At 35.6% G+C, this 10948-nt stretch overlaps 1 protein-coding gene across 1 annotated transcript; it reads left to right on the forward strand.

Moving 5' to 3' along the window:
• Nucleotides 1-812: 812 nt before the first annotated feature.
• Nucleotides 813-3748, forward strand: LOC108676719 (intersectin-2; the record flags this gene model as incomplete). Its single annotated transcript, XM_018164848.2, is given in 2 exon segments — nt 813-986; nt 2863-3748. Coding segments are annotated over 2 exon segments (255 nt in total). The 3' UTR covers nt 3039-3748.
• Between the last annotated feature and the right edge of the window lie 7200 nt (nt 3749-10948).

The raw sequence follows: 10948 nt of genomic DNA on the forward strand, positions 1-10948 counted from the left end.
CCGCTTTGGCATTTCTTCCAATTCTGATGATAACTTATTTGAATGGTATTACATAATTTACGAATTTTTTCATATTTGCCGTAAACCAAGGCATTAAATTGTAAGTTTCAGTGCTATTCCTCATTAATGAGTCGAGTTGTTCTGCGTCTGTATGCAAGTATTGAATCGTTTCATTGTTTAGGTCGAGAGAGAATAATTTGACTATAGAGCGGTGCACTAATTGGCTATTACAGCTCATTAACAATCGTTTACCTCATTAGTCATTAGTGACTATATAGGTACTAATGATTTTCTCTTAACAACGATGTTTTGGTATGAGCCAAGTGCTTATGAAACGATTATTACAAGAAATATTCACAAACTCAATAGCTTGTGACCATAGCTTTTTTCAGCTTTTATTTATTCACTTGCATTTGATTTAAATTTTCAGTGCTTCTCTGGTACAATCAAAAGATGCTACATATTAGCGGATCCGAGTTTTTCTGCACTGCAGCATAATAGGCGATGTGCTCATGTGATACGCCTGAACTTGCTCCAGGCGTATTATTTCCTATGTCGACGCCTAAACTTGCTCCAGGCGTATTATTTCCTATGGTGACGCCTAATCTTGCCCCAGGCGGATTATTTCCTATGGTGACGCCTAAACTTGCTCCAGGCGTATTATTTCTCATGTCTGAGGAAAATCTTTTGTTTATTCTATTATTGGTAACCCAAGTTGATGGGCTTGCGTTTAGACACGCGTTTTACACCTTGGTTTAATAATGAATGTATTATTTTCCTTTTTGTTTATGAGTAATTTTTTGTACCTTTAGGTGACAAGACGGAAAGTTTCTGCGAAGTGAGCTTAGGTTCTCAGGTGCGAGAGACCGGACGCTGTTGCGGCCAGAAGCCTCACTGGGACTCCTCCATGCAGTTCTACATCAAGAGTCTCAGCGACGACCGGCTCTGTATCACACTTATGCTCAAGGGATACTTCCGACCTAACGGTGAGTGTGCCTTCCAAATAACACTTCCTGAAACAAGAAGTGTGCTTGGAAGTGTGTTCGATTGAAACAAGAAGTGTTACTTGTAAGTGTGTTAGATTGAAACAAGAAGTACACTTTGAAGTGTTTGATTGAAACAACAAATGCACATTTCAGTATGTTGGATTGAAACAAGAAGTTTACTTTGAAGTGTGTTACATTGAAACAACAAATGCACATTTAAGTATGTTGGATTAAAACTATAATTGTACATTTAAGTGTATTGGGTCGAAACAATAAATTTACATTTAAGTATGTTGGGTTGTAACAATAACTGTATAACTGTTCATTGAAATGTGTTGGATTGAAACAATAAGTGTACATTGCAGTTTGTTGAGCAAAACGCCTCGAGGTCAGCGGGTGTGAATTTAATTGAAACCACATCTCTCGGGCACTTGATACAAGTGCTTATTCCATTGTTTTAAGTTAATAAAATTACAGTGTTCTTACCGCGAGCACATTTTGCATCCACATATTTCATCTCATTGCCAAGTATCACAGCTGGCAGCAAACCACTGCCACCCGCACTCATTTTTTCCGTTCTGTATTCAATTATAAGAAACTTGCGAGCGGTGCTTGCATTTGGAGAATTTTTCGTGTAACGGGCGTCCCGAGTGCAATTTTGCTCGCGTTGGCCGTGCTTTACGAGGAGCCTTTTTTATCTATTAAATATCTAAGCCGTGGCGTGTGTGGCCAACTGGCTGCCGCCTGTTCCTTTGCTATGAATTATATTCGGGGTAAGTCCATTCTACTTGAAGTTCGCTCGGCCGACGCTTGAGCAAATCTAGCTGTTCCCAGTGCAGAGCTTGAAAACATCGCTGAAACTTAAGCTGTACAAAATACTATTTTCGTCTGCAACTACTTTTTAGAAGTTAGCAATTTACCTCGTTTCTCCAAATGACTTCTAGATTTGCTGGCAACGTTCATCATATGAATGGGTCGTTCACTTATTTATGAATGGGTCATGCAGTTTAATGTGGGGAAACAACTTCTTTCACTTATTTTCTAGTTAAACCAACATGATTGTCATGTTTAAAAGTGCTGAGTCTGGCGATTTTTTTTTCATTTTTTTATTATTGGTTCAAAGATTAGATATTAGATATTGATAAACCAAAGATCATTGGTTCAAGTCTTTTAAATTTTGTGGACTGTACGAAGAAGAAAGCAACTGAAGCCGTAGAGAAATGAGGCTATAATCGTATTCTCCTCTCCAGGTGGAACAACCTACTGAATATTTTAATTAAAGCCTGCACAGCTCCAAGTTGAATATTCCCAATTATCACGCCGGTCTGAATTTGTTTTTTATTGAATAAATGTCTTCAATGCTACTATCATTTTTTTATTGCGAGTAAAAGATATCACGGTGAATACATTCTGTTATTGGAGTTTTTTAATCACCCACTATTTAATAATACCAGTCTTGTAGGTACATTACCTAACAATAAAATTATAGTTTTTAGCGGGTGAATCGTGAATCTTCTTAAGACATCGGTCGTATTGGAGAATTCATTTCTTATTTACTTTCGAAATTATGAAAACCGAACTATTAAAATTTTTAAGCCTTGCTTGAAATTTCACGATAATTCTGCGACTGTTCCTTTTGAATCTCTGAATATGGTGTATTGTTCAATTAAATTATGCTATTTTCAGAATTATAATGGCAGTTGGGAAGGCTATATTTTCTAAAAGGGTTTTCGAGTCGCTGGAACTATCGATCCCGAGAGTTTATATTACAGTAATAGTTCGTAACCGATATACATTGATTTTCTTAAGATAATCTTTCGTGACTAACCGCTCAGATTTACTCGTATAACACAGCTTTCCCCTATTAAATTTTCAGATTTCGTCGGTCGTGCAGAACTTCTCGTGCAGCGTTTGTGGCAAGAACAGAAAGCCAAGCAACAACAACATCCCGTACCTCAAGTAATTAAAGTGGCATTGCAAGAAACAACCGCTAAAGATGCATACGTTGTCGTCAAATATTCCGTTATTCTCTTTGATAAACACAACTCATGATCTGTCGCTTCGACCCTCGTCCCACTCGGTTATTAATTTATTTACATTATTTACAAGCATTATTTGTCTTACTGCTGCTCGGCTCCCGTCTCACTCGACATAATTTACCTCACTGCTGCTCGGCTACCGTCTCACTCGACATAATTTACCTCACTGCTGCTCGGCTCCCGTCTCACTCGACATAATTTACCTCACTGCTGCTCGGCTCCCGTCTCACTCGACATAATTTACCTCACTGCTGCTCGGCTACCTTCTCACTCGACATAATTTACCTCACTGCTGCTCGGCTACCGTCTCACTCGACATAATTTACCTCACTGCTGCTCGGCTCCCGTCTCATTCGACATAATTAATTTCTCGCCAACATTTCTTGCCTTTTTTTGTCTCGAAATATCTACGTCAGCGTATTATGGAAATGTTTGCCAAACTGCAGAGAAGTGCTTCTTCTCTTTACTGGTTTCGAGTCTGGGTTGCATTGAATTAAATTAGTTGAAAGATCCTACTGCAATGCAATCGATTTGTACCTGCTGAGTTTCTATTGAGATGGTGAGAAGAAATCTTTAGTTTCAAATAAGGCACATAATTACTTAATACCAATACGGATGTCTAACAAAGATCTTCATGTTGTTTGTGACTACTAGTAAATTACATATTTTTTTACCTTGTTGCTGTTACGTAACATTTTGTTGTTATCGCTAAAATTTTTGTTCTCATATTGCGTGACTTCGAAACCAATGAATATTTTTCTACAAGTTTAAAAGTTATTTCAAGTATCGTATAGCTTACTGCCTTACTCTCTCTCTCTCTCTCTCTCTCTCTCTCTCTCTCTCTCTCTCTCTCTTGAGGGTTATTTTGTTCAGGATTCTTTGCAATTCTCGGTCGGACGAACGATCGACGTCTTGTACGATTTTCTCAATTTTTGTTGTTGTTTCTTCATCCCTGCTTTCTCTTTGAGATTTCAACGCGGTGTTTTCCCCTAGCCCGCTGACCATTGTACAATGAAAATGCCATGGGGATGACAAATGCGTGACTTTCCAGTAGTTTCTTCTTACCTCTATAGCAGTCCAGTTTAATTGCTGTGAGCTACGTTAAAACGTTGGTTGATTAAACGTGATGTTTTGAAAGAATAAATATTGCTCTACTAGATTCTTTTCTATGTTGTGAAATTTTTCTTACTGTGCCTGTAAATGTTTTCATTTGTTCGATTACAAATTGTATTGTATGCATATTGTATACAAATTGTATTATAAGCATAACTGTGTTCTGTAATGCATCTAATGAAACACTAACATAACGTTTGTTAGATTTATTACCATTATTGTTAAGTATGAATTTCGCTTAGCGATTTTGTTTCTTGTGAATTTGAGTTCGATTTTTGATGCTCAATATTCTAAATTCATCCACTGATAAGATAAGAAAATGTTGACTTAAGGTTTCAGTGAGTTATTATACAATTAAGTTTTTCACGGTGATAGATAATGATTCTTCGAATTTATGGAAGATTTGTGAGTGTTCCTTCGAAGTAGAAGATTTCAGTTGTTATTCTGCTATACGAATGCGCGCTAGTAGGTTTGATCAAGGTTTGCCGGTACCTGTTATATTCTTCCGACATTATCTGTGCCTACTTATGACGTTTTTATGCGGTAGAAATGTGATGCTTTATACAGTAAAGAATTAAACGGAAGCACATGTGCAAATGCCTTGCATTGATTCTGTAGTTAAATTAACCTGCATTATCGTGCAGTTTATTGGTGTGATGCGTAAGTCCTCGTGTAATAATTCAATTTAATTGTGAGAACTCGGATCAGAACTCACACCGTAATTAAGTGGTGAAGAGCATCGACTCGGGAGTAGCTAGATGCGGGTTCGAACCCCGGAAAGCTATGAAAATTTTGCGGTAGTGCTTGCTTGTAGGTGGCGCTTGCTGTCAAAAAAGATGCAAGATCTCTGATTTATCCTAAACGACGCCCATGTACCGACCGTATTTAGGACGGAACTTGAAGTTACGTACTGCAGTGACGTTGAACGTCAATGAAGTTAAACGCCATAAAATGTGTTTAAAGTGAAACCCAATTGTGTTAGGATCCGTAGCCGTGCAGTGCGCTGCAGTTTAATTGTGTTGAATATCAGTGAAGTAAGATGTATTAATGACTAAGTTAAAAGATTCAGAAATGCATTGACAAGTATTGCAGTGGTGATGTTAAATGCTACTTAATGCTGTAGAGGCCGGGTGATTCAGATTTGATGAATTTGATTGCAGTAAAAGTGCCGCAAAGAGCGGTGCAGTAGAGAAGAATGCAAATTACATTTAAAATAAATTCAAATAAACACTATTGTTTGCCTGATTTTTATTATCATCCGTAAGCGCAGGATTCATTTATTTACGAAACCTTGACTTAATTGTTGTCTATGTTGCATAAAGTTTATTATAAAGATGGAATTTAACTGATCCTTCGATGCCACAAGTACATCATTTCTAGTTTTAACTTTAGTTTAAAAAATTGCCGATTCACTATTGTACTTTTTCTAAATGTTCCAATGAAATTTAGAAAACCCTAAGAAATTTAAAGTGTAAGTCTTTAAAAACATTTTTCAATTATAATTGTGTGTTGTGCGTCGAGGGATTGAAATCGAATTTGAAGTTCAAAGCAGTAAATTAGTCACCCCGGCAAATAATGCAAGTTATCATGAATATTCTAGTCGATCGTCGTGAAAAAGTTGAGGCGTTGAGGCGTTGTAAAAGCCATCTAAATCGAATATTGTGACGATTTAAATATTTTTATTAAATCGACTGAAGAATTGAAAGTAACAGTGGTCCTCCTGATTTAACGACTTATAATTTCATTTCGTTCCCTCCACGAAGCTATGAAACGACAAAAATTAAAAATAAATTCGGGACTGGCATGCAACATTTCCGGTATCACTCGAAAATTTAATCAGAGATCAGGACGCCACGAAAGAAACTGATGTAATGAGACACAAAAGGTACACAATTAGTTTATTAGTGATCATTTCAAAGCAGCGAAGCCCAAATGCATCCACTGCACTGTTCGAAGAGGCCACGTCTGTCTTATTTTTTTATTAATTTTAATTATTTATTTTATATATCAAAACAATGATCAGCAACGGCTTTAAATTAAAATTTTGCAGCTAGCAGTGATTAGAGAAATGTTTTTTTAAGATAATTTTTTTTAATTTTCATTGAGTATTTTCAGTTCGCCACCCTCGTTAACCTGCAAATGTGAATTGCGTCTCACTAAATGATCACGTGAGGGAAAAAATATAATTGTCCACTTAATCACTATAGCAATAATAAACATTAAGTTGTCTAAGCTTGATTTAAATTTGCCTACAGAAAAATAAGTGTTTCAACTGATTCTAGTTATCTAAGCCTGAAATTTTAAGTATTTGATTGATAAAACGAAAATGTATTTATTTTGCTCCACCTTATAGCTTGATAGTTACCTGCAACCTTCACTGGGACATATTCGCGAGAAGAGCTGTTGAGGGTGATTAGGAATGAATAGCCTTGCAATTCAAATTAATATGAGACACATCAATGAGAAAAGTTTAACATGTCTCCCATCATTATTCATGTGTGATTGACCGTTTTCATCAGAGTCTATTCAGCTTTCAACTACTCTGAATAACTTCATAACGGCAATCCACTCTTGCACTCTGAAGTTCATTCTTGCAATCATCATCCTTCATTAGATATAATAATATTCATGCATACCATTCAAGTATCATGTTACAAATACATCTGCAACTTATCATTGTTGCCTGTATAATCCAGTTTTAATGTTTCAAGTATAGTATCTACAGGAATGGCTCGATATCTAATTAGAAATGGACATATTATTTTTCTACTACAGTTCTCCTGCGAACACAATAATTCAAACAATGGTTTATAATAATGAGATCATCTTGATCCCAATTTAGAATCTAAATAAGAAAAAAATATAACTCAGTACTAACGGCAGTGAGTGACAGAGAGCGCATTTTCTCGTGCATAAATCAGTTTTCATTGCCATTAGTACAGTGCATTAGAGCTAGAGATGTCGTATCTTTGATACAGGCATGCCCGACGACGAAAACGTGAAAAATCGACGAAAACGTGAAGTCACGGACGGACGGACAGACGGACTGACAGACAGACAGACGGACGGACATGGTGGGAACAATAGGGCATTTTTTTCTATAAAGAGAAAATCCGCTAAAAATGAAAATCTACTTGAAAAAGAGCCAAATAAATTTGTATATATGAGAGCACCTAAGCTTGAGGAAAAACCACAGATGGAAATCCACTCATTGCGTGGCTTTAAATTTTCAGTAAATGAGTTTGTGTTGTGGCGAGCGGGTCTGAACTGCTTTTTTGAGGCGACTAGAAACCCACTCGCCCAGTATGTCTTTACAAGAAAAATCAGGCACCGACAAACGAGTTAGCTGCGAGTTTAGACAAGTTCTGATTAAAAGAAGAGCTCGTCGAAAAACTCCCTTCTGAACTTTTCGCTCACTAAGTGAAAAGATCTCCTTGAAAATGTGTAGCAGAAACCGCGAAATTTCCCGACTCGTTTTAAGAAGGGAAAAGTGGGCTTTGCATGTGATCAGCGTGCAACTTATGAAATAATTTGTATTCATCCGATGCAAAAATAGTTTTTTAGTGTCTGAATATTGGAGAGGCAAAATACATATGTGATCCTTCACCTTCACCGCTGCATCAATATGTACAAGAAATGTAATTCAGTCGCTCAACTCAATTATGATTTTTCTAAGATTTTTCCAGTTATGTGTGAAAAATCCAATTACACGAAAATGCGATTTAGTCTCAGATACTGCAGAGTTATCCGATCAAGAAACACAATACAATATAATATAAAAATCATGAAACGTACATTTTAGACTTGGCAATTATGGTGATGTAAATCTCAACCTAAATAATATGTGAAAGAGGCGAATATGAACTAAAGAGGAGCAATAATAAGAGAAGCATTACAATATTATAAACTATTTTTCACGAATTAAAAAAAATCATCATCATATAATTATTAAAAGGCCCTATAACATTTCATTATTAGCATAACATGAATAAGCTCAAACGGAGAATTCCCAACCACGCCACAAACTTTGTCGTATCTTTTGTCGAACTTGTTTATTTTGCAATTTTGTACCACTATTTTTTTTTTTTGACGTATTATGTTTTAAAAGAGTAAAGAAATTTATGTTTTGTCATGAGTGTTCTTTGAGTTGATAATCCTGCATGCACCATTACACAAGTAATATATTTTCCTCTGGATTGACAATAAAGCTTTTGATACGATTGTGTCGTAAACATTACAGTTTCTAAACTGTACCACCAGGGCAAGTTTTTCACGCTCAACAACACAGAAAAACCAGCATTCTCTCACCTAGATGAACTTCATCCCCCCAAGAAGCGATACTGCAAGTTTGGCTGCAACGATCGAGCAGTTTGATTACATTCCTCTTCGGTTTTTCGCTTCGTCGCAGTGGTTGCAGAGGAGGATTGAGCTACGACAACGAAATTCGACATTGCAGTGCAACCCGTGCAGTCTGTGAAAAACTAGAGGGCTGAGTTTTAGGAAGAATGAACGTAAGAATTTTGTATGTGTTTTGGTATCTTTGAACAGAAATGATGAAAAACAAGATATTAGTACGCGAAAGAGATTTACTGAATTGATGTTTTTTCTTTTCAAATTGCAGGTTGATAGTTTTGACCAAATATTATGAAAGCCTTTCAATGTTTTATTAAAAGAGTAAGTTTTCCTAAAAATCTTGAACAGTAAAATCACCCTGATTTTCCTTGAACTGTGCACACAAGCACGAGCCAAGAAACATATATTAAATGCATACATAATAATTTGAGACTGATAAAGTGCATCTTATTTCATTGATTTAAATCTTATGTTGAGGGAAAACACGTGTCTATACGTCACAAAATAAATAAAATTGTTGCTTCAACAGAATTCATATATACACAACTAAAGTAATAAGATCAAGAGGAGTCTAAACTGAAAACGCTGGCAAATACGCGCTCTGGGTGTAGAGTTGTGAAGGCAACCGAACCCCTGCCCCAATATTCAATTCTAACGTAGCCCTTCAATAGAGGTTTCGGAATATGAATATTTATTCACCGGCTCCCGAAATTCATAGTTTTAGCTCCACACTCGAATCATTTTTCTCCAGTGTGAAAATATACGACCAGAATGTTGTAAATTGGGAGCATTTGCTAAGATATAAAAAATGTTATCATAATTTTTTCATAAGAATCGTGCAACTGTGGTATGAAAAAATAAGATTTGAATATTTTATATAAGGATCGTTTAAATCCGGGATAAAAAATTGATTTAAATGCTAATTCTTTACATGCGCTGCAGACTATTTCAAGGAAATAGAATCAACGTATGCTACTAATTTTTGACAAAGGATGCATACGAAGCACCATAAAGAAAATAAAATAAATTATTAATCACGGAAATTAAACTTAAATTCCATAAAACGTTACTTTAGTTAGATATTTTTGGAATATGTGTGGATTATTGCTTACGGTATCTCTTGTATAGCAAAGAATATTTTGTATAAGTTTCTGTTGTGTTAAAGTGATGACGCGTATAACATTTGTTACAAGCTGGCATGTAGAAAAATTAACTCTCATTATTATTTTCATCTTGCATCGAGTTCAGTAGTAAAAGCCAAGATAATCGTGTAACGACAACAAAAAATTTGTATTAAATAATGTCCATTTTACAAGAAAGAAATTAAGAAACTCTTCTTTATAATAAAACACTAATGAATTTAACAGCAAGCTTTAAACCGCCATACCTTCCTGCTTATTCAATCACAGGGAACAACATTGATAGCGAAGAAAATATGTAGATTTAGGAGGGATTCTTAAAGCGATTTACGGTCCTTCGATTCTGCGAAAATGTTCCCGGTGGCGGCGGTATCACAAATACAGAAACAAATCACAAAATTAGACGCAAATTGTGCCACACAAAAACAAATGTTGCACTAAACTTGAGCGTAGATTCTGTTACCCTTGAGAACAATTTACTTCAATGCCTCTAAAGGATCTTGATCTGTGATATAGTGAAGTGAGATTTTGTCCGAAAGGCGATTCTTTAAAGAGAATGTTAAGTATAAAATATTATTATTATTCAATATTAAATATCAAGTGGATTAGGTACTGACAATATCTCAACTGTCGTATGTTATATTGTTGTATTGTATATATTTTACTTTATTACGATTAATCAGTGTGCAAAATTTCAGATCAATCAGACAGGTAAAAGTGTGTCAGATATCGGTTATAAGATTTGTAACTGACAAAATTATTTTTTCAATTTTTTAATATTGAACAATTTTTTTTCTAATTTTTAAAATATTTTATTTTGACATTTGATTCATGCATTGTCTCCAACTTTACACTAGTGTGCAAAATTTCAGATCGATAGGATAAGTAGAAGTGTATTAAATTTTGATTACAAGATTTGTAGCAGACAGACAGACAGACAAACAAGAAGTGAAGTTAAAGAGAAGTGTTGTAAAAACGAACGTATTTTTAGCGCATTTTCTCATTTATGGAAAAGAGTGCTGTTGTGCTAGCCATGTCCATCCGTCCGTCCGTCCGTGACCTCAAGTTTTCGTCGACAAGAAAATGCGCTCCCTGTCACTCACTGCCGTGAGTACTAAGTTATATTTCTTCATCTGAAGGACTAGAAGAAAAGGGCTCCCCAGAATAATGGGAAATATATTTCATTTCACCTGAATTTTTAATAAAGATACCTGTATAATTAAGAAGCTGCGCTGCAAATTGTGTAGCGACGCAACTCCATTTTTATGAAATTTTCAAAATATACTGTAAAAATATGTGAACGTACAATGAATATGGG

This window comes from Hyalella azteca, unplaced genomic scaffold (genome assembly GCF_000764305.2).
Source record: "Hyalella azteca isolate HAZT.00-mixed unplaced genomic scaffold, Hazt_2.0.2 contig12212, whole genome shotgun sequence".
NCBI lineage: Eukaryota > Metazoa > Arthropoda > Malacostraca > Amphipoda > Hyalellidae > Hyalella > Hyalella azteca.